We start from the raw sequence: 22,705 nt of genomic DNA on the forward strand, positions 1-22,705 counted from the left end.
GCCAGCCAGCCACCTATTTTCATAAATCGTTTTCCTAGAACACAGCCATGTCCATTTGCTTATTTGTTGTCTATGGCTGCTCTTGTCATTCCTACAAAGACCATATGGATGCAGAGCCAGAAATATTTAGTGATCTGGCCCTCCACACACAAGTTTCCTGATCTTTGCTCTAGATTTTAGGGCTTCTCGATCATTTCTTCATCCTGGCACCCATAAGCAATGGTACTCTGAGAGATGAAGGAGTTAATAACTTGACAAATCTTTGGAGCATACTGCTTGGGAAGGTCTACTCTAAATCACGTGGGGCAGGATATGGCCTGGCGTATATTTGGGATATCACTGTCTGATAGCCTAGTCTTCTTTTTGAGACACCTGGGGGGCCAATATGTGATCTGAAGCTTGGTTCTGTACATTCTGTGTTTAGAAATCCATGTGGATTTCAATCATGGCCAAGGCCAGGGTTACTCCTGTTCCTGGGTGGTGGTGATCTCCTGGACATCCTGACTTCTCATGGAAACTGTCCCTGCAGAATCAATCAACGCAGGGTTCCACAATGAGACTTAGATAAGCACAAAGATGGGGCGCCTGGGTGGCTCAGTCAGATAAGCATCTTGACTTCAGCAGCTCGTGGGTTTGAGCCCTGCGTTGGGCTCTGTGCTGACAGCTCAGAGCCTGAAGCCTGCTTTGGGTTCTGTGTCTCCCTCTCTCTCTGTCCCTCCTCCACTTGCATTCTGTCTCCCTCTCTCTCTCTCTCAAAGATAAATAAATGTTAAGAAAAAAATTTTTTTAAAGAGCACAAAGATGTTACCATCACTGGTAGGGCCAGTCTGAGCCATTTGGGGTTCAAAACTAACAACCAGCCTACCTGTGCAAGAACTGTGGTGTGCCCTTGAATATGTGGTCAGACTCTGTAACAGCTGTCCCAGTCACTTGACCTTTTCCCTCAAACAGCACCACAGTAATGGCAATTAATGCCCATCTCCTGATGGGCCGATGATACTAACTGGTGTCCATGACTTCACTTCTGCACCTTAGCCACACGGGCTATGGAATCCATAAACCACATCACATTTTGAGGTCCCATCGCTATACTCTTCCTTTTTTCTCATTTTATTATGGCATAAATTCACTGCGGAAGCCAAAAGAAGTGACCATACACTTGTTATATTGCCATGGAGGAGAAACGTGGATTAAGAACCATTCACACCAACAGAAAGAATGAAACTGCAAGTTTATTTAAAAGTATAAAAATTAAGAAACAAAAACAAAAACCCAAACCAAAACTTAACCAAAACACAAAAAGCAACCACACACAAACTTTCCAGTTTGCATCATCACACACTATTATCAACCACTTTGTTGCATGTTTAAAAAAGATGTCAGTTTCAGAGTAGGGGCTGAATCAGGGGGTAAGCTATCAATTACAGTGCCGCTAATTTTAATGCTAAAATAAAAAGAATTCGCTGCTCTCATCTGAGAAAAAAGCACAGAGACGGTTTCCTGGTTGGTGTAGATTTAGGCAATGTATAAAAAAATATTCTGGATGGAAATGAGTTAAAAAATATTGCCGGCCACTTATTTGCCATTTTGAGTAGGGGAAAAAACAGGAAAAACCCCTGTAGCTTTGGTGCCCTATTTATATATTTTTAAAAAGATTCATTAAAAAAATCAAATCTATAATAAAAATGTCCCTATGTTTATTTAAAAAAACAACAACATTAATAGGTTTTCTTATCTACTAAGACCATTTGTTTTTCCTAAGATGCCTGGAAGCAGAAAAGCGAGTGAGATTAATTCACTGCACAATTAATTAAAATTAGAATCCTTTCTTCTAAACAACTTCGAAAATACCAGAAAGGAGCATGGGCCCATCAAAGGGAGAGAAGAAATAAAGCCATTCTGACTCACAGGAGATGAAATGTTCAGCCAGAGTTCCTACCACATTCTGGATACCATCATTAAGTTCTTTCTTTATCAGAGTACTTGGAAAATAACTCAAGTGTTATTTAAAAAATGAAAGACAGAAACGACTAGCCTCCTTTTCTTTAACTTAGAAAGAAAGAAATCACCAAGTCGCTAGCTTTCCTGTAACATATTTTGGATATGGTTAAAAAAAAAAAAAACCAAAAAAGTCCACAGAACAGGATCACTAAATGCTACTTCGTCCCCCACTCCTGCAGGCTCCATTTAAATTAGCATCAAAGAGGTTACCGAAAATTTCTTCCGCTGCGGGAAGAAGTCCTGAATGGGTGAGCGCTGCCTGGAGTGGTTCCGCCTGGTTCCAGTTTTGTGCCCCAACAGGGTGGTTTCTTGCCAAATAACGCCTACATTTCTACCCACTGTATCTCCAGGGAGTGGGCCCTGCAGCTAGCTGGGCACAGAGAAAGAGAAACACTAGCAGAAACACAGAGACTCTGAACTGAGGGAGAAAGACATCCCTCCTTCTGCAACCTTCAAGAACTTGATAAATAATAACTCAAAGTGCAACAATGCACGAACGCCAGGCACACAGGTCAGTCTGCAGTGACCCGGTGTCAGGGCTCAGCGGGACAAAGGTGTGATCTCCTTTTTGTATCTTTCTTTGGACCTCACTAAAGGAAAAACAAAAGAAAACAAAGAGACAGCTTTCCTATACACATATAAATAATCCCTTAACTAGAAGGGAAAAAACAAACACACTGTTTCAAATGCATTTCTAAGAGATTAAAAAACAACAAAAAAAGTCCGAATGGCAAATCTTGACTCCAAATTATCTACCGTCCACGTCTTTTAGAGGAGAAACTATGGCAAGTCAGAAGAAGCCTGTCCCTGACTCTAACCCTAGCCCTAATCCTAAGTCAGGGCGCTGGTATCTGGGCCTTGGGAAGGGGAGTGTGTGCAACACAGGGACCCAGGAGCTCTGGTGGGAGGTCCTGAACATTCTCACGTGTGTCATCAACCACAGTGTCCTCAAGTCCAAACGCACAGGTAAGATGACTTCTGGGTGTTAAGGTGACGTCGGAAGCTAGTGTTGAAAGTTGCATGGATGGGCACAGATGGGCGTGGTTTACAGGGACGGAGGACCAGATCAGATTTTTGGCCAATTCAAGTTGGGGTCCTCAGCCCTTGGCTCCGGGAAGGTCACAGCCAGGAAGGGGACGGTCCAGAAGCCAGAGAAGAGCTGTGGCCCTCAGCAGGCCCAGGCTCTCGGCAGCTTGCATTTGAAGAGCTGGGAACTCGGACGAACTCACGGCAGAGGCCCCCTGCCCGTTCCGGGATGAGGCTGATGACACATTGCAGAGAAAAACCCTCAACACGAGAATTCTTGGGGAAGGTTTTAAAGCCTGAATCTATCAAGTAAATGGTTCAGAGTCACTCGGAGAACCAAAAGGCCACTGGTGATTGCGGAAGGGTGTAACTCATGGCTGTTTCCTCTGGCCACAGCCTCGGCCGAACTTAGGGTGGCGCGCAGGAGAGTGTGAGGCAGGCTTTGGTGCTCACCTGGATTCTTCCCAGGGCAGCCATCCACAACGGCCTCCTGGAGGATCATCCGACCCAAACCTCCCACGGAGCCATATGGTAGCAGCCACGGGGAACTCGGGCTGGTGTCTCCCACCCTTCTGGACATCCAACACGGCACAGGAGCGCTGCGTTCCCCAGGACTCCTCAAATGCCGCTTTATCCGGCCGCCTGCTAACTTACGTTGCCTTGTCCGCAACATTCCAACAATGACACAATGACGTGGCAAGTGAGCTCACGCTCCTGGGCCCCGCAGGACGAGTGACCTCCCAGAAAAGATGGCACAACACATCGTGTCGCCCGAGAGGCCAGAAAAACACCAGGTCTCCTTCTAAAGAACATCCCTGAAATCTGGGGTGGGGTGGGGGGAGGGGGTAGGAAGGGGACGGAGAGACCGCTGACACCCGAAATCCCTCCTCGAGGCACCCTGAGGAGCTCCCCATGAGCTGAGTTGTTAGGATGGTACCAAGTCAGAGCAGATTAACCCACATGGACTTTGGAAGCGCCAGATTTATACTTCTGCGGTGCCCTGGCTGGGCGCGGAGTCCCTGGGCCCCGCGGCACTCTCCGGAGGGCCGGGCTGCCCCGGGCCATGGCCACTGTCTGCCGTGCTCAGGAGGCTGCTGGCCGCCTGGGAGCTGGCGCTGTCGGCACTCCCGGTGCGCGAGCGGTAAGGGGGCAGGTCCGCTTGGTTCAGAGACTCAGTGTCGGAGGAGTAGGGCGGCGGAGGAAGGTCGTACCACGCGGGTCTGCAAAGAAGAAGGCAGGATGGGGCGGGAGAGGCAGGGGACAGGGAAGGGAGGACGACGTGTCAGGAGCCAAGGCAAGGCGGTCGCCCCACCTTCCCCCCCACCCCCCGGTCTGTGGGATGCTGATGTGTCCCCCAGGTGGGGCGGCTCTCCGGGCTCTGGGAGGACCCCTGGTCTGCGACAAGACCCAGGGAACGGACAAAGGTCAGTGTGCTCTGGCTGGCTCATGCTGCATGGGCAGGTGTCCAAGCCACATCCTCTGGGTGGCCCCGGGTCGAGGATGCCAAGCGTCCCCTTGCCTTGTCCTGGGCGGCCTGGCAGGGACACTTGGCTCCACCAGCGAGGGGCCCTGCGGTCCAGGACTGAACCTCTGACGGTCCACAGAATTTAGGGTTCTTACTGAAAGTCAAGAACTGGCAATGTGGACTTGGGTGAGAGGGTATCTTCTCAATGGCTCGGTGCTCTGCAGAAGGGGTAATAATGACACCTAGCTTGCAGGGCGATAACTTAAGGGAAGAGTCTATTTTGCAGTGCTCACTGGGAGTCAGACACCATGCCCCCTGCCTTACCTTCATTACCTTATTTAGTGCTCACAAGCGCATTAAGGGCAGGCCATTGTACTGGGAAGGAAACTGAGGCAAGGGGGCATTAAGTGACTTGCAGAGGACCACAAATAACTAGTAAGCAGCAGTTCTGGGATTGAAACCCAGGTGTTCCGACTCCAGATTCAGCAATTTAAACTTTACTCTGCGTTGGAGGGTCCAAATAAAGAGGTTATGAGTGGTGAGTGAGGTCCTGGGCTCGGACGCTTATTTGCAACGACGTCCTTAAGCACAGCCCGCTCAAGTGACGGTTATCTTTTATGAGAAGGAGAAACAAAGTTTAAAAAATACGAGAGCTGCCACTGGAGTGGGTCTGAGAGGAGCCCAGTCAGCCCGGGCACAAGAGCTTGAAAAGGCCTCTCGCCACACCCGGTAAGTCCTGGGCTCAGAGGAAGAGAGCACTCTTCTTTCTTTGACTCTGAGAGCCAAAGTGAACTTCCCAAATGGGTTCTTGGGGACATCCTGGAGGTCACCCAAGAAGGGAGGGGAGGGTGGGGAGGCCTACCACCTGCTTCCATACAGAATTCTGCTTTTTGACTTTCTCTGTTGGGCTTTCTAGTCCAACTCCATTTGAAATGAGGGTCCTGTTGTTTTAAAAAGCTTGAGAGTGCTCTATTCTACTCCTTTCATTTTATAAATGAAGGCAAGCAAGGAATTCATTCATTCATTCATTCATTCATTCATTCATTCATCCGTTCGTTCATTGGTTCAACAGTATGAACCACTTCTAATATGGCCACTGGCGCTGTTCTGGAGTAGCGGGTGAGGCCCCATGGTCTGAACATGTATCGGTGTGGCTGAGTTGGCCAGGATCCTAGGTCTATGTCCTCAGACAAGTAACTTAACATCCCAGAGCCTCCGTGTGCTCGTCTGTAAAACTAAGGCAAATAATGAATCTCCCCCAGTGGCTTGCAGAGAGGAGTAAATGAGATGATACTGTCTTGCCAGGACCCGGTAAAGGCCAGACACTGCTGTCGTGTCTGCTGCTGAGCGCGGGCTCGTGGCAGGCACCTGGAACCCAGGTGTGTGCGCCTGTCCCGCGTTCCCCACGCTGACCTCCCTCCCCCAGGCTCTGCCACCCAGCACGCACCTTTGGTCCAGCAGGGCCTCTGAGTAGGAGGGCGGGGAGCCCACTTCCGACGCGTTCTGCTCGGCCTGGCTGGCCACGTACTGGATGCCGTTGTTGACGTTGTAGGTGACGTTGCAGTGGTGGGGGTGGTCCAGGACCACCAGGCGGGAGAGCAGCACGGGATGCTGCAGCCGGTGCACCGGAAGCGTCATGAGGTTGTTCCTCTTCCGCTGGTGGTGCAGGACCAGGGCCAGCAGGGCCACCACCAGCACGAAGATGACAGAGCTGCCGATGATGGCGTAGGTGATGCTGGGGTAGTACACGAGCTGGTTCTCTGAGGTCACAAACACCTGCCCACTGCCTGGTTCTGCGAAACCCCAGAGGGGAGAAAAGAGGAGGGAGGTTACCAACCTGGCTCACCTTCTGCTTCGGAGTCAGTCCCAGGAAGCGCACGCAAACGTTCAGAGCAACACAATTCGCAACAGCCGGAACGTGGAAACTGCCCCATCGTGTCCAGTGACTGGTGAATGGATAAACAAAATGCGGGATGCCCACACGACGGGATACTGTTTGGCCATAAAAAGGACTGATGCATGTGACACCACGGGTGAACCTTGAAACCATTATGCCAGACGAAAGAAGCCAGACGCACACATGCTGTATCATTCCATTTATAGGAAATGTCCAGGAATGGCAAATTTATAGAGACAGAAAACAGATGAATGGTTCCCTGGGGCTGGAAATCCCCTGGGAATTCGAAGTATCACGTCTACGAGGAACAGGGGTCGGTTTGGCTGGGGCTCCCTCTGTCTGCAGAGTGCTTATTTTACACCAGGCCCTATCTGGAGCTTTCAAGATAGAGAGCCAGCACGGCACAGGCCGACATCATGCACCCTGGAGCCAGACTAGGTTCAAGTCCCAGCCTCTGTGCCCTTTGGAACTCATTTGTTCGTTCATTCAACAAATGAATGAACTCACTGTCTATGTGCCCCTTGGAAAGTGGCCAACCTCTCTGTGCTGTAATTTCCTCATCTGTAAAATGGGGATAGTAAGAGTGACCAATCCCCTGGGCAATCAGGAGCATGGAATGTGTGAATAATGATCGAGCACTCAGAACAGCTGACACATTGTGCTACGGGGGTGCGTGTTCGAGACATACAGACACATGCTTTATTCCATCTACTTGCCTCACAGCAAGTCCATGAATTAGATGCTGTAACCGCCTTCTTTTTCAGATGAGGAAAGGGAAGCTCAGAGGGGTTGGGTCCCCTAATGAGGGTCACAGGGTTAGGAAAAAACAGCGGTGTCTGATCTGAGCCCAGTGATCTGACATCAGAGCCCTGCCCCTAAAGCTCCGTCCTGCGGCCCCCTAACCAGACTCGCTAGGCAATCTGCAAGCACTTCCTCGGAGTCTGCAAGCAACGGTCTGGTACATGTCCTACCCCCGGCAAGTGGCCCACCCCGCCTTTCCAAGTGTATAACAAGCCATGCTTCACACACTCAGGTGAGGGGCTTTCCGGTCAGCAGAACACAAGTGGCAACAAGACAAGGTCCTGGCTGACCCTAGGAAACCAGAGTGGTGTCTCAAGCTGGGGACTCCTCATCTCTGCAGAAGAACCACGACTACCACTGTTGTGGCCCAGCTGGAAGAATAGTCTAAATACAGCCCAAGTGAGCAAATCTGGTGACCACCCCCTGTGTGCGTCCAACCTCTGAAGCAGTGAGGTTTTGGTGGGTCCACAGGCACCAAAACGTAGACGTAAAGTAGCAGCGGGAGCAGCAACCCCAGTGGCCCGGGCCCTGTGTCCTGGAGCTGGGCCAAGCGTTCCCAATCCCTTGTCACTAGATGTACGCCTGTCCTGTTCATCACAGCATCCCCAGTGTGCGGGATGGTGCCGGGCACGGAGCAGGCACTCAATAAATGCCTTCAGCTCAGCGGAAAAAAAAAACACGTATTCACACACCCTGGTAAGGCAGGTGCTGTCAGTATTTTATGATTCCTATTTTTCAGACAGCAGAGTGGCTCAGAGGTGATTTAACTTGTCTAAGTTCACATACGATGCAAGTAGAAGAGTCCAGGCCTAGAACCCAGATACTTCTCCACCAAAAAACCACACGCTGGGTGGGAGGGCTCAGTCGGTTAAGCGTCCGACTTCGGCTCAGGTCATGACCTTGCAGTTTGTGGGTTCGAGCCCCGCGTCGGGCTCTGTGCTGACGGCTCGGAGCCTGGAGCCTGCTTCGGATTCTGTGTCTCCCTCTCTCTCTCAAAAACGAACATTAAAAAAACAAAAAACAAAAAACAAAAACAACCATGTGCTGGGGAACACACTACCTTCTCTCCTTTCCTGATATAAACGTCTCGATTCCCCCAAACAATCCTAATCTGAGACACATGAAGATTTTCCCCCTCAAGCTCCAGGCTTTATGTTCATTTCTTTCTGGCCACATTCAAACATGAACGAAAAGCTATGATGTTCCTGTAGGTCGCTGTTTCAATGATTAACTGTACAGAAAGACGCAAGTAAGATGTTAGACAACACACAGAAGTGTGCTGCAGACAGTTGAGGGAAGGAGGCAGTTTGGGATTTTTCTCGAGTCTATTAGCTGTGACCATCTGGGGTGCTGCTGGAGTACTGTCTGCTCTCAGTTTAGATAACTAAAAGCCGGGTGGGGGCTTCTATGTGCGTATGTTTCAGAATTCAGGCTTGAAAGAAAATATCTTCTTCATTCTGTCATGTCAAGCACAGAGCTGAGGGGTTGAATCCTGGGGCCATCACTTCTAACATTTTTTTTCCTAATGTTTATTTATTTTTGAGAGTGACAGAGACACAGAACCTGAGCAGGGGAGGGGCAGAGACAGAGAGGGAGACACAGAATCCGAAGCAGGCTCCAGGCTCTGAGCTGTCAGCACAGAGCCCGACGTGGGGCTTGAACTCATGAACTGCGAGATGATGACCTGAGCCGAAGTCGGACGCTTGACCGACTGAGCCACCCAGGTGCCCCTCTGGGGACATCACTTCTGGCTGCTGCTGAAGCAACTGACTGCACTTTCATGAGCCCCAGCTGCCTCCATGTTTAAAATGGCGGCAGTGGCAGTGGTGGGAAAAAGAGTAGCCGAATCCTTGGATTACTGGGAAGGTAAAATACAATATATAGGTGAAGTGCCTGGCAAGTGTTGGCCCTCAGTTAATGCCAGTTCTTCTTGCTTTTTTATTGTGTAAAATATGCATGTAACTTATAAAATCTGCCATTCTCACCCTTTTCAAGGGCATCATTCACTGGCACTAAGTACATTCACATAGCTGTGCAACTCTCACCACCATCCACCCCCAGAACTTGTCATCATCCCCAACTGGATAAGGCTAACTCTGAGTGTTCACATTCTTTCCATTCTCCTCACCAGCTTCTCTGGACCAGAGGCAGAGGCTGGAGAAGCCTCGCTCTGGCAGGGGGGTGTGGGGGGGGGCATTAAGAATGGAAGAGAGGGTAAGAATTCAATGAGCTCCTTTTTAGGGCGATATGTCTCCTAAAACACGAAAGCAGGTGGATTTTCCTCAGGAAAGCAAACGGGTCCAGAGATTTTAAAACACTAACCACTTGAAGTTTTAAGAACACAAGAGGGAGCGCTTTAAAATGAATGGGAAACGACTGCAGATCTTAGCAGGCTCATTTGTGTCTCTGAAAGCAGGCTCTCTCCAGATCTGCCCACTTTGGCAGGCGAGAAGCAGCAATCACGTTCACTCGAGAAATTATGATGTTACATAACTCAGTGGTGCCCGGTCTCGTTTCTGCTCGGTGTGTAAAATGTCATCTTGTATTAATTCATTAACTAGATTCACTTTTCTTAAGAGCTTAATGAGCCCGCTGGCCAAATTACTAATATCAGAGTTGCCTGGGACCTGAGTTCTAAGTGCATAATCCATGGATAATGAAGTTTCCATTTATTCTGGCTGTCCCTCAAGCCAATGCCCTCTGCTCCGCTGTCAGCTGGAATTCCTGTCCTGTATCCGCTGTTTCCACTACATTAATTGCAGGCAATCTGGTTACTACCCGGAGACCACGGTGCTCTCAAAACCGCCAGCAGCTCCCGTCATGCCTGGGGTAGAGCAGGCTGTGTTGTCCCCAGCGCCAGGGGGTGTCTCCGCCGCAGTCATCTCAGATTTGTACGGTTATCACCACAGTCTTCCGGCAGATGGCACTCAGGTGTCCGGAGGAGGAGGGCCCCTTTCTAATTCACGGAGAGGCGCTGTCTGGCCTGAGGGAGGCACGAAAGCAGCTGGCGCTCGTGACTGGGTGTCTCTTTGCTTCTAAACTATTCCTTCCTCCAGACGCAAATCAGATTTCCCAGGAGACGCAATTTCTCACCTAGCACACTGGCCAACGCAAAGTTTGATTTCACATTTTGCTGGCCAGGTCTGAGGAAAACAGGTGTAATTACCCATGCACGGTTGATGGGAGGGTGAACTGGTGCAGCCCAGGTGGAGACAGGGCTCGCAATACACAGCAAAATAAAAACGTACATATTCTTTGGTGCAACCATTCCGCTCTCTAGGGTCTATCTGACAGATACACTCACACAGATGAGAAATGACTTTTTAATGTGAGTGTTCACGGATGCATCATTTGTAATAGCACACATATTGGAAATGATCTAAATGTTTATCAATTGTGGCCGGGCTAAATGAACCATTAGCTGTGATATCCATACAATACCACACCTCTCGAAAAGATCAGGGCAGCTCTACATACACTGATATGGAACCATCTGAAAGATATCTTGATACGGGAAAAGAAGCAAAGTTCAATGAAGAATGCATGGAGGGGCTCCTGGGTGGCTCAGTCGGTTAAGGGGCCGACTTCGGCTCAGGTCACGATCTCGCAGTTTGTGGGTTCGAGCCCCTCGTCGGACTCTGTGCCAACAGCTCAGAGCCTGGAGCCTGCTTCGGATTCTGTGTCTCCCTCTCTTTCTGCCCCTCCCCTGCTCACACTCTGTCTCTAAAATAAATACACATTTAAAAAAAATGCATGGGACATTTTTTTTTTTAATTTTCATTCTTGAGAGAGAGAGAGAGAGAGAGACAGAGACAGAGAATGAGCGGAGAAGGAGCCGAGAGAGAAGGGAGACACAGAATCCGAAGCAGGCTGCAGGCTCTGAGCTGTCAGTACAGAGCCTGATGTGGGGCTCGAACTCAAGAACCATGAGATCATGACCTGAGCCGAAGTCGGACGTTCAACCGACTGAGCCACCCAGGAGCAAGACTGTGTGGAACGTTTCTAGGACACACAGAATTGGTAACGCTGGGAGCTCCCAGCATGGAGGGCAGAGGTGAGAGAGATTTGTTCACACCTTTCTTTCTCTTTGTATTGTATTATCTGTTCTAAAACCATGCCTACCGTTAACCAACTTTGTCACTGCCTACGCTGACTGTACGTCTTAGTTTCCCTTCCTTCTCTCCCTGTAACGCATGGACCCCTCGGGGTTCATGCCTCACCACTGTTCCCTCACTTGAGACCCCTGACTGGCTCACCACGCCCTGAGAATGGCATCCAAGCCTGACCCCCGGAGTCCAGAGTCCCTGTTGGAATGTGCACTGCCCTGTTCAGACCGACTCCTTGTCACTCCCCTGAAAGATCAACTCCTGTGTGCCTTCTATAAAAAAAAAAAAAAAAAAATTATTTTTAAAGTATACTTTCCTCCAGATTATATATTTTAAAAAGTCAGGTTGATCGAAGTATATATAATTTACACACACTCAGATGCACCCTTTCAAAACGTGCAGTTAGAATTGAACAAAGTGAAACAGCTGCATAACCACGACCACAAACAAGATACAGAACCTTTCCATCCCTCCAGTTCTCTGTGCTCCTCTGTTGTCAATTCACCGCCCCTGGAAAACACTCATCTGTGTTCTGTCCAAAGAGATTCACTTTTTCCAGAAAGTCATGTAACTGGAATTATACAGTACATAGCCCGCTGTATCTGGCTCCCTTCACTTGGCATGATGCTTCTGAGATTCATCCATATTCCTGGGTATTAGTACTTCCCTCTTTGAAAATGCGGAGTTGGGATGCCTGGGTGGCTCAGTCAGTTAAACGTCCGACTTCAGCTCAGGTCACGATCTCGCCGTTCCTGAGATGGAGCCCCGCGTCGGGCTCTGTGCTGACAGCTCAGAGCCTGGAGCCTGCTTCAGATTTTGTCTGAGATTTTCTCTCAAAAATAAATACCCATTAAAAAATTTTTTTAAATGCAAGTAGCATTCTGTTGTACGCAGGGATCACAATTTGTGTTGAGAGCGGGAACTGGGTGGTTTCCGGTTTCTGGAATGCAGGTCTTTGTGCTGACAAATATTTTCGTATTTCTTGGGTTTATACCTGAGGGGTAAGGCTGCTGGGTCCTACGGGGAGTGTAGGCTTCTTAGAAGAAACTCTCACACTGTTTCCTCGGGGCGGCTACAGCACTTTCCCTTCCCCCAGCCACTCTGCATCCTCACCAGGACTTAATGTGGCTAGTCTTGATTTGTAGCCATTGCGATAGGCGTGTAGTTATAGCTCACGGAGGTTTTAGGTTGCATTTCCCGGGGACTAATGACGCCACTGAGCCTCTGTTCCCATGCTGATTCACCATATGCAGATCTTCTTTGCTGAAGTGTCTATTTACATCTCTTGCCCATTTTAAAATTTGGTCGTTTGGCTACTTGGTGAGGAGTAAGAATCCTTTGTCCGTTTTGGGATACAATCCCTTTTCCAGAAATGTGTTTTGCAAATATTTTCTCCCCCGTCTGTGGCTTGTCTCTTCCTTTACAGTGCCTTTTTGAAGAGAAAGTGTTTAAAATTTGTCTTATGAAGTCTACTGTATTAATTATTTCTCTTATGTTTCCTGCTTTTTGTGTGCTCTCCAAGAAATCTTTGCCTGGGAAGAAATTTTACAGCTTTAGCTCCCACATTTACATCTCTGATCCACTGCAACTTAATTTTTGTTTATGGTTCAATGTTCTTTCCTCCCCTCCCTCTGGATATTCAATTGTTCCAGAACCATTTGTTGAAAGCCTACCCTTTCCGACTGAATTACCTTGGCACCTTTGTTGCAATTCAATTGACCATACAAGCCTAGGTCTCCTTCTAGATTCTCTATTCTGTTTGACTGAACCATATACCAATCTTTATGCCACTAAGTATGTTGATAACTGGAGCTTTATAGTTAGTCTCAAAATCAGGTAGGGTGCGTCCCTTATGCTTTTTTTTTCTTCTAAACTGAGCTTTATTTCTGATTATAAAAATCCATTAAAATTAAAAGCAAAATAGAAATGTTCACACACACACACCCCACCCCCCAAACCTACTAGGACAAAACAGTTGAAGAGTTTGGTGTAAACCAGGGCTTGGCAAACTTTTTCTGTCAAGGGCTGGACAGTAGTATTTCATGCTTTGTGGGTCATATAGTTTCAGTCACAACTACTCTACTGGTGTAGCACAAAAGCGGCTGAGGATACACTGGTGAATGAGGACGGTTGTGTCCCAATCACATTTTATTTACATAAACAGGCAGCAGCTCGGACTTCGCTCACTGGCTGTTAGTTTCTTTTTCTTTCTTTCCTTTTTTTTTTTTTTTTAATGTTTATTTATTTCTGAGACAGGGAGAGACAGCGCATGAGTGGGGCAGGGGCAGAGAGAGAGGGAGGCACAGAATCTGAAGCAGGCTCCAGGCACAGAGCCCGACGTAGGGCTCGAACCCATGGACCCTGAGATCATGACCTGAGCTGAAGTCGGTCGCTCAACCCACTGAGCCACCCAGGCGCCCCTGGCTGTTAGTTTCTTGACCCACAGTGTAAATCCTTCAGAACTTCTCTGTGGATGCCCACACACACTTTCGTTCCTGCTGTCCAGATATTTCTGCATGTGGGCATCTCTCCTCACCCACCCACACCTTTGTTAAAGAGTAGCTGTGAAGTATCCCACTATATACACGCATCACAACTTACTTAACACTCTGCTGATGAGATGTACATTTAGGCTGCCCTTTTTTTTTTTTTTTTTTCCTATTACCAAAGATGCAACAACAACATTCAGGTAGATGGAGCAGACCGTGAGAGCCGCGAGGGTGGGCCCAGGCTTGCTTCTGTCCCCCATGCTACAGTTGGTGCCCAACACAGTGTTGAGTAAGTTAGAGACCCTATAAGGGTCTCTGTAGATATAATTAAGGTAAAGCTCCCAAGATGAGATCATCCCGAATTAGAAGGGCTCTCAATCCCACGATGAGTGTCCTTATAAGCAGAGAAAAGGAGACGACACAAAACAAGACAAGGGAGAAGGCCATGGAAAGATGGAGGCAGAGACTGAAGTCACTGTTGCCCCAGCCGAGGACAGACTGGAATTGCAGCAGCCACCAGAAGCCAGGAGAGAGGCGTGGACAGACTCCCCTCAGAGCCTCCACAAAGAGCCAACACTACCAATCCTTTAACCCCAGGCCCCTGGCCTCCAGAACAGCGAGAGAACGCATTTCTGTTGTTTTAAGCCATCCAGTCTGTGGGGGTCTGTTACGGTGAACACAGGAAACAAATATGCCATCCTATAAAGCAGGCCATTTTATAGATGAGGAAATGGGAACACAGGGATGTCAAGGAACGTGCCCACGGGTCCAAAGCTTCAGTTATCATTCACGACTACCATTACAGCTTCCCAGCAGAGAAACCGGGAAGAGCCCAGGCGTCTGGGTCCGGAACCCCTGCTCTTCACCCATGACTCGTTTTCATTTTTCACACGCTCTCAAGAGGCAGTCCTGGTGGCCCAGGGCCAGGCTCTCTCCTGGGAGTCCTCCTCAGGGCCACGCAATCTTGTAAAGAAGTAGGTACTCCCTGAGTACCTTTTCCTATCTGGAAACTAACGTTGGAACACGATCATTCACAATCTCCTCATTTACAGAGAGACTCAAACAGTGAATAAGAAGACGAGGGGAACTCTGAAGCTGAGTGAAGCCTGGTCTTGCCAATCTTCAAGAGGGGAAAACTGAAGCCCAGAGGGGTTAAGTAACGTACTGAGGGTCACACAGCAAACAGCTGGCACAACTAGCATTTGCACTCAGGAGTCTGAGGCCCAAATCCATCACATTTCGCCTGCCCATTTGCCACCCCACCACAGTGCTCCAGCAGTGGGGTTGTCTTCCTTCTCCAAGAGCTCCCATGGAGACTGCATCCTACACTCTGGTCAACATATTCTGGAGAGTCTTCCAGAGTAAGTGAGATGGCGAGAGACAGTCCGTGAAAACGGGGACCTTGAGGACCTTGAGGAAAACTGGATCGAACAAATCAAACTAGTCTCTTGGTAGCTGTTCAGAGCGCAGGCTCTGGAACCCAAGTGTTTAGATTCAATTCTCAGCTCTGTCACTTCTGAGCTGTGCGACCTAGGTCAAGTTACTTCTCCTCTCTGCACCTCAAAACCCTCATCTGTGAAACAGGGTCATAGTAGAATCCACCTCGTAGGGTTGACTAGGGACACAAAGAGAAAATACATTTAAAAAGTTTAAAACAGTATCTGGCACACAGTAAGTACTCAGCAAACCCTAGTTATTATTGGTCGTTATAGTACAGGACTTCTCGGAGGCTTTCTTATTAGGCAAACGTTCACCGCGATGCTCCACAAGAGGCTGTGACCACTTCATCAGCCTCGGTGCTACCTGGGATGGACAGAACACTCATTGTATTCCAAAACAGCACATTCCCAACATTCTGGAAGTTGTCTCTTCACAAATCAGATAGGGGCATCCCTGGCCCTGTTGCCGGGCGGGGGTAAGTTCTGTGGCTGCAGCTGCCAACTTAACAGGTGGAAGCTGAGAAGCAAACGCCTAGGCCCACCCCCACCCCCCCGCCCCCCCGCCCCGGGTCCCTCTTCCTGCAGCAGTGGCCGCCACCTCCAGGCCGCAGCTGGTTGGGGCCCAGCAGCACAATCACTGACTGACACCGGCCAAGCACCAGGAGCCTCGACTGTGCAGCTGCTGCTGAGCGTGAAATGCGAGCTTCCGTCGGGAGGGGTATATGACGCCCCGGCATCTTGACACCTAGGGAGACAAGTCTGCCGGAGCTGATCGTATTCAAATGCGCACAAGGCCCAGGGCCGCCCGGGTCTGCTCTCCGGGTCTGCATGCAAAATCAGCTCGCTGGTGCTACGCCTGCCCGTGAGGCCTTATCACCCAGGGAACTGCTGAGTGTGCGCCCTTGGAGCTTCCGAATGCAGACAACTTTCTGAATAATTTAGGGGAAATGGCTGCTAACGGAAGCATTACAAGAGGGGCTCCCAAGAAGGAGCTTTATTGACCATGAACGAGTTCACCACTTCCGGAGATTTCCGAAAATCCTAACCACTTGGGCCCCCACACCCCAGGGGGAAGGGAGACCTGTTTTGCATACACTGGGGGGCTGATGCTCCCATCCCAGCGTCCCAGCCGGCAGGACAAGGACTCCTCAAAGGGGAGCACAAGACACAGCTGATCCTCACAAGCACAGAGCAGCCCCTGGCAGGTCCTCGTCCTGGTCCTAGTCTCACACCTTCCACCACGGCCACCCCTGTCCCAGCCACAGGCATCCCTGCCCCACCCCCACTTACCCTCTAGCCTTTTCCCCCTTAGCTGCACAGCATTCCTTCTAGAAGCTAAATGCCTTTGTTCATGTGAATCCTCTGCTCAATACCTTCCAGCAGCTTCCCACATACTCAGTACAAAGTCCGAATCTTCCCCATGGCCTCCACTCTTGCCCCTTCCCAGCTTCTATGCTACAGACTCAGTGGCCTCCTTTCTGTGGTTTCAGAACACACCAAGCACGCACCTGCCCCAGGGCCTTTGCCCTTGCTATGCCCTCTGCTCTGTATGCCGCTCCCTGGGCATCTGCATCTCTCACACCGTATCCCACCCAAGTCTCTGCTCCTAGGTCAGTGTTAGTGGGAGGACTTTCCGAGCCACCGCTAAGCTTCTCCATCCAGCCCCTCCCCTGGCCTTATCTGTCTTCACAGCACTTGTTACCACGTGTCACCGTCCGCTATATTGTGTATGGAATTATCTCTTTCCTACTCAAATGTAACTGTGGGTGGGCAGAGCTGTATTCTGCTTAGTCACTGCTGAATCCCCAGTGCCCTAGATGGTGCTCCGTGAAAATATGTTGCTGGAAGTGGGCAGAGGGTCTCTAACTCTGGGGCTCTGTAGGTGTCCGTCTCAGGGCGTTGTCCTGCCAGTAACACCTGCGACCTTTCACGTGAGACTAAGCGCCTCACATGCCAAGTGCTCCATGGCTGTGAGCTCGGTTAACCTCACAGGTGAGAAAAGTTAAGTCTCAGAGAAGTCAGGTCGTCAGCCCCGGGTCACACAGCCAGGAAGCGATAGAGCTGGGACTTGAGCCCTCGTCTGCCTGGCCACCATCCAGAGACTCACGAGGTATGAGGACAGGTCCCACTCAGGTCTCTTGAGCTGATCTGCTCAGGGAATGTGGAACCACGCCTGCAGCTGAAATAGTCGTATTGCTATTTGACGGGCAGCTGGCAGAGCTCAGGATGGTAGAGAACTGTGCAGGTGTTGAGTACGAAAGCACTGTCCCGTTCTTCTAGAACCTTCCCTTCCACAAATTAGATGGGGGCCACTTAACCCTCTCCCGGAGTCATCTACAGACCCACCACCTCTCAGGGCTGGGAGTGTGGAGACAGATCATGTGGGTTTCTCTCCGAAGTGGCCGAGACGGAGCCCAGGCCCAGTCAGGCCAGGCCCAGCCTGTGCAAACCTGCAGACCTGAGCGGGCTCTGCTCCCCTGCTCACAACCCTGCCTGAACTTCCGACGTCCCGAGGGCAAAGTCCCGGCTCCGCACTGGGAGAGTGGGTTCCCCCCCTCCTCTCACTGCTTGCATCCCTACCTGCCCTCCTAGGTGCTGGCCGGCCCAGCCTCGAACAGGGTGCTCACTTCTTCAGACACACCCACAGCTTTCCTGCCTGTGCCTACTGCCTGTCCAAGTGGGTCCCACAGCCTCCTGGTTTAAAAAGGGAAACTGGGGCGGTGGGGGTGGGGGTGGGGGCGCCCGGGTGGCTCGGTCGGTTAAGCGTCCGACTTCGGCTCAGGTCCTGATCTCACAGTTCGTGAGTTCGAGCCCCCCTTCGGACTCCATGCTGACAGAGCAGAGCCTGGAGCCTGCTTCGGATTCTGTGTCTCCCTCTCTTTCTGCCCCTGCTCTTGCTGTGTCTCTGTCTCTCAAAAATGAATAAATGGTAAAAAAAAAAAAAAAAAAAAAAAAAAAAAAAATTAAAAATAAATAAAAAATAAAAAGGGAGGCTGGAAGAGTTTAATGACGGGACAGCAGAAGGCTCTCCCAGCCTCAGGCATGGGTGGCTCCTAGGACCTAGGAGAGCCGACAGGAAGCTGGGGGGACAGATATGCTGAATTTTTCTCTTTCCACCCCCTCTAGCTTCTGCTAGTGCTTCCCACTGGCCACAGCCACCGGAAGCCAGAGGGTAGGAAGGCCCTGCTGACGCAGCCTGGGGAAGGGGGACCGTGTGTGCGGCGAGGAGAAGCGGGAGGATGGGCTGCAGGGGGTGCGGCAAGAGCACCCAGAGCAGGGACCCCAGCTTCTCTGCTGCAACCTCACCCCCTTTCCCCATCGCAGCCTAGCAAATTCTACCTTGCTCCTGGCCTTCGCTCAAATGCCACCGCTTTCATGAAGAAAGCTGTCCCCTCTGTTGGGATGACCTGGGTCCTTCCCCCTGCCGGGCCCGCTCATGACATCTCGCCGTATGCCGCGTGTGACATCAGGCTGGCGGCGAGGTGGCTGAGGTGGTACGGGAACGGCCCGCGGCCCCTCTGGCTCAGTGGGAGCACTGGACACCTGTGCTCACGACCCCACTCGGGCAAGCGCCTTCCCTCGGAGCTGGCGCCCGTGCCCGCTCCCCCTTGGTGTGGAAATCAAGGAAGCCCAAGCAAAGGAGAAAAGCGAAGGCTATTTATTCAGAGTTTGCTGTAGCAAGGGAGTCAGCCGCGATCGCTTGCAATCGGGCAGAGACTCAAAGGCGGGCAGCGGAGTGGGAAGAAGGGCAGGCTTGAGGTGTGCCCTGTGGGGGCGGCTGGTGTGGGGAGCTAGAGACGGGGCATCCTGATCCCGTGAGATTGGTGAGGGCTGCATATCTGGCTTACGCTGGTTGGCCCCAAGCTGGAAACCGGGACAAAGCGTAGGGGAGCTGTCGGTTGTCAGTTAAGTGTTGGAGGTTTGGGGCTCATTGTCACCAGGGTTATTGTTTGACTTCCTGGCTGGTTATTGCAGTTAATGAGTTGGTGTCCTGGGCTGGTTGCTGGAGGCTGTGGGTCACAGTTCTGCTTTTTTTCTTTCTTTCTTTTTAATGTTTATTTTTGAGAGAGAGAGAGGGAGAGAGAGAGTGAGTACAGGGGAAGGGCGGGATGGGGGTGGACAGAGGATCCAAAACAGCACAGAGCCCGATGCCAGGCTCAAACTCAAGAACCGCAAGATCATGACCCGAGCCAAAGTCGGATGCTTAACGGACTGAGCCACCCCGGTGCCCCTCAGAGTTCTGCTTTTACACATGGTGTAGCCACTGTAGGTCTGTATATTTAGCCTTTCACCAACTGTGCAACCCTCATCCCTGAGTCTGGCCCACATCCCACCTAGGCTTGAGTCTCTGTGACACTCTGGGCAAGCCTCATGCTCGGTTCCCTCACTTGTAAAGTAGGGCCGATAAACGCCCCAGCACCGCGGAGTTCAGCGCTGACACAGGTGAAGTCCTGACATGCACAGTACAGTCTGCATAGACAGTCGCTACTATTAATATGCACCTGTCCACTGACACAGGGAAGTAAGGGGTCGTGTGAAGGGGGACAGGCGTACCCCTGCAAAGGGGCAGTGTGCATGGTGGTTAGTCCATGTTTGGGAGTTGGAGTGACTGGCTGAGACTTCTGGTTCTGCCCTAGACCACATGACAGACCTTGGACAATGTCCTGCACCTTTATGAGCCTGTATAAAACTGGGATTGGAAACCTGTACACAGCACACAGTTGATATGAACACTAAAGAAGTCTGAAGTCTGAACCAAGTGAACCACTGTGAGCTCGCTTCTGTGACCTTCTAGCATCTGTGCAGTCTGGTCCCCTCCCACCCAGTTAAAAAGGGGCTCGTGGGTGCTGACCGGTGGAGAAGGGGCATGCTACCCAGCGGAAGGCAGGGAGGGCAGCGGGATGGTAGGGATGCAGAGGCTGTGGCCTTCCAAGGATGGAAGGGAAGCGACACTCCCTGGTGGTCTGGTCATTAGAACTCCACGCTCTCGTCAAGGGTGGAAGGAAGAGATGAGGAGGGAAGTCTGGCTGGGTGCACATTCGTCTATCCACTGACGAAGTCCAGACTGCGGGTCAGGCCATGTGCTCAGTGCTGGGGATTCCACGATCAAAGCAGCAGAGACCTACCCTGGAGGAGCTCAGTGCATGGAGAAGCCCTGGGACCCACTTCTCTCCAGCACCCCATGATTACCTTGACTGCCTGCGGCCCGTTCTCTCCAGCATGGAAGCTTCCAGGAGCTGTCTTGGCCACTGCACGCCAAAGGCATCCTCTACCCACCCTGACTTGCTTGTTTAAAAAAAAAAAAATCCCGTGGGGCAGGAGCACCTTCATGGGTCCCTATTCCAAGCATATCTCGTGTCCCAATTTAGCTGCAGATTGAAAAAGTTTAATTTAAAGGGCAGGCCAGCAAATGACTGAATCAAAAGAGAACCACGAAAAACCCCACTGAACCATTACCATGGTAACTCAAGTTTCTAAAATTAACTGGAAGAGGGGTGGATGGGAAAATCCACGCTGCCAGCCTATTCCATGTCAGGTCGACCACAACAGGAGCCGTCCTGGCCTGAGCCCGAGGGAAATTAGGGGACCCATCCGCCGGGATGGAGCTTGGTTTGACTTCCTGGCTGGTTACTGCAGTTAATGGGTTGGTGTCCTGGGCTGATTGCTGGAGGCTGTGGGTCACAGTTCTGTTTTTTTTTTTTTTTTTTAATGTTTAAAAAAAATGTTTAAAAAAGCTAGGACCCTAGGACCATTCAGAACCAGGAGACAAGCACCAGAAGATTCAATGCAAAATGAGACAGAGGGGGGAGGAGAAAGACATGAGAAAGTTGTAAAACTGAAAGCAGAAGGAAGCAGACATCTCCCTGGGAATTCTCAGTTGTCCTTATTCCGAGAGACCGAAGGGTTTTCGGTCTTCCCCACCGAAAGGAGGTCTTACCCCCTTCCACCTGCTCTTGGGCAGAGGGGGCAGGGAAGCCTCCTGAAAGACTCTGCATTTTCAGCAGATGCTACTGAGACCGCCGGCTTGTTGCTGCTCCTGGCAAGGGGGCGTCTTGGCATGGAGGAAACCGCCCATGATCCCCGAGCCCTTCGGAGCCTGCCTAAGAACAGTGCACGCCCTCCGAGCTTGCTCTCCGCCTCTGATGAGGAAGGGTGTCCGTGATAACCTGGGGAGTTAGGTGGTGAATGGCCTCTGCTTAGAAACAGGCACAGGGCAGTTACAGAGCTGGCTGGAGAATAAGGAACTTAATTGGCTGTTTAAGGCAGAAAAAGGCATTTTTTAATAGGAACTCAGATTGCTACCAAAACTCAGTGATGAGGGTAATTGGGGCGAGGGCCCCCGGGTGGCCTTTTTAGAACTCTGCTCAATTGTGTAATGACTTAAGAAAAACATGTCAACAGAAGAGTGCAGGGCGGTGGAAGGAAGGGGGTAAGAGTTTTCCAGCCCCTGCTCTGCTGCAGACCACGGAAAGCAAAAGCCCATGGGAGCCAGCAGGGGAGGGGCGTGAGGCGTGGTGACGAGCTCAAGAATTGGGATCAACGTTCCAATCTTTCTAACCGTCAGACGGGAGAGCTCCAGGACACCCTCTCTCCTGTGCACAGGGTTTCAGGTGACCGAGGCTCCCCGATCTGACAGCAAGGGGGCTCCTGCAAGTAACTGGCTTGCTTAAAATGGATACATGGGCCTCCTGGAATCGCTGAATAAGGAGGGCTGCACAGAATTACTATTTCTACTGTGTACTGTATCTCTTTACCTGGAGTGTTTGGTGGGAGCTGCAAAATTAAATGCTTCGCCGACATTCTTTGAACTCGATGGTCAGTTAGTTCCTGGTCCCGTAATAAGGCTCGGTGAGCTATGATACAATGGTCTGTTGAGCCTGCGGTGTCAGCGGCCAGAGCAGAATACTGCTAACTCAAGCGGGATACGGGCAGCAGTGATGCTTTGATGAGTTTGAGTGTCGAGTAATCAAACATAAACAGTATCGCAGGGACAGGCCAACCTTAAAAACCAGGGAGAGGAAGAATCTACCTCAGGCATGCCATTGTCAGTGCAAAGAAAAATCTCTTTAGTGGGAGCTGAGAAAACAACTGTCATCATCAAATATCCATTATGACCCCAAAATGCCATCCCGGTCACCCGTGAGCTGGAAGTGCCAGTGCCAGCCCTGGCTCCTGCCTTTCCTTTTCCATTCATGACCAACTCCAGTCCAGGAGCAGGTTTGCTAATGCTGTTCCCGAATTCTGGGAAGTTACCACGATCTGTTGCATGGATTCCCACTTGAACTTCCTAGCTGGCCTCCCAATGTCCAGTTTTGCTCCTCTCCATCTTCCACATTGCATTCAGAAAGCTTTTTAGGAAGTAAATAAGATGGCAGCTGTTGGACTCCAACTCCAACGTCCCAACAGTGGCCTCCAGAGGCCTCTCTGGTCTGGCCCTTGACTCTTGTACAACCTGACTTGAGCCGTTTGCCTCCCGGCAC

At 50.6% G+C, this 22,705-nt stretch overlaps 1 protein-coding gene across 5 annotated transcripts in view; it reads right to left on the reverse strand.

The window, feature by feature from the left end:
• Nucleotides 1-1,315: 1,315 nt before the first annotated feature.
• Nucleotides 1,316-22,705, reverse strand: part of LDLRAD3 (low density lipoprotein receptor class A domain containing 3) — a 240,536-nt gene continuing 219,146 nt past the window's right edge. For 3 of the 5 annotated variants that reach the window (XM_027072881.2, XM_027072880.2, XM_053203306.1), the window contains exons 4-5: nucleotides 5,940-6,285; nucleotides 1,316-4,247 (exon numbers count right to left, since the gene is read on the reverse strand). In XM_027072881.2, the coding sequence (XP_026928682.1) occupies nucleotides 4,010-4,247; nucleotides 5,940-6,285 (584 nt within the window). In that variant the 3' untranslated portion in view covers nucleotides 1,316-4,009. The remainder of the gene's footprint in view (nucleotides 4,248-5,939; nucleotides 6,286-22,705) is intronic. The other 2 variants (XM_027072879.2, XM_015074402.3) reach the window with 1 other exon arrangement.

This window comes from Acinonyx jubatus, chromosome D1 (assembly GCF_027475565.1).
Source record: "Acinonyx jubatus isolate Ajub_Pintada_27869175 chromosome D1, VMU_Ajub_asm_v1.0, whole genome shotgun sequence".
NCBI lineage: Eukaryota > Metazoa > Chordata > Mammalia > Carnivora > Felidae > Acinonyx > Acinonyx jubatus.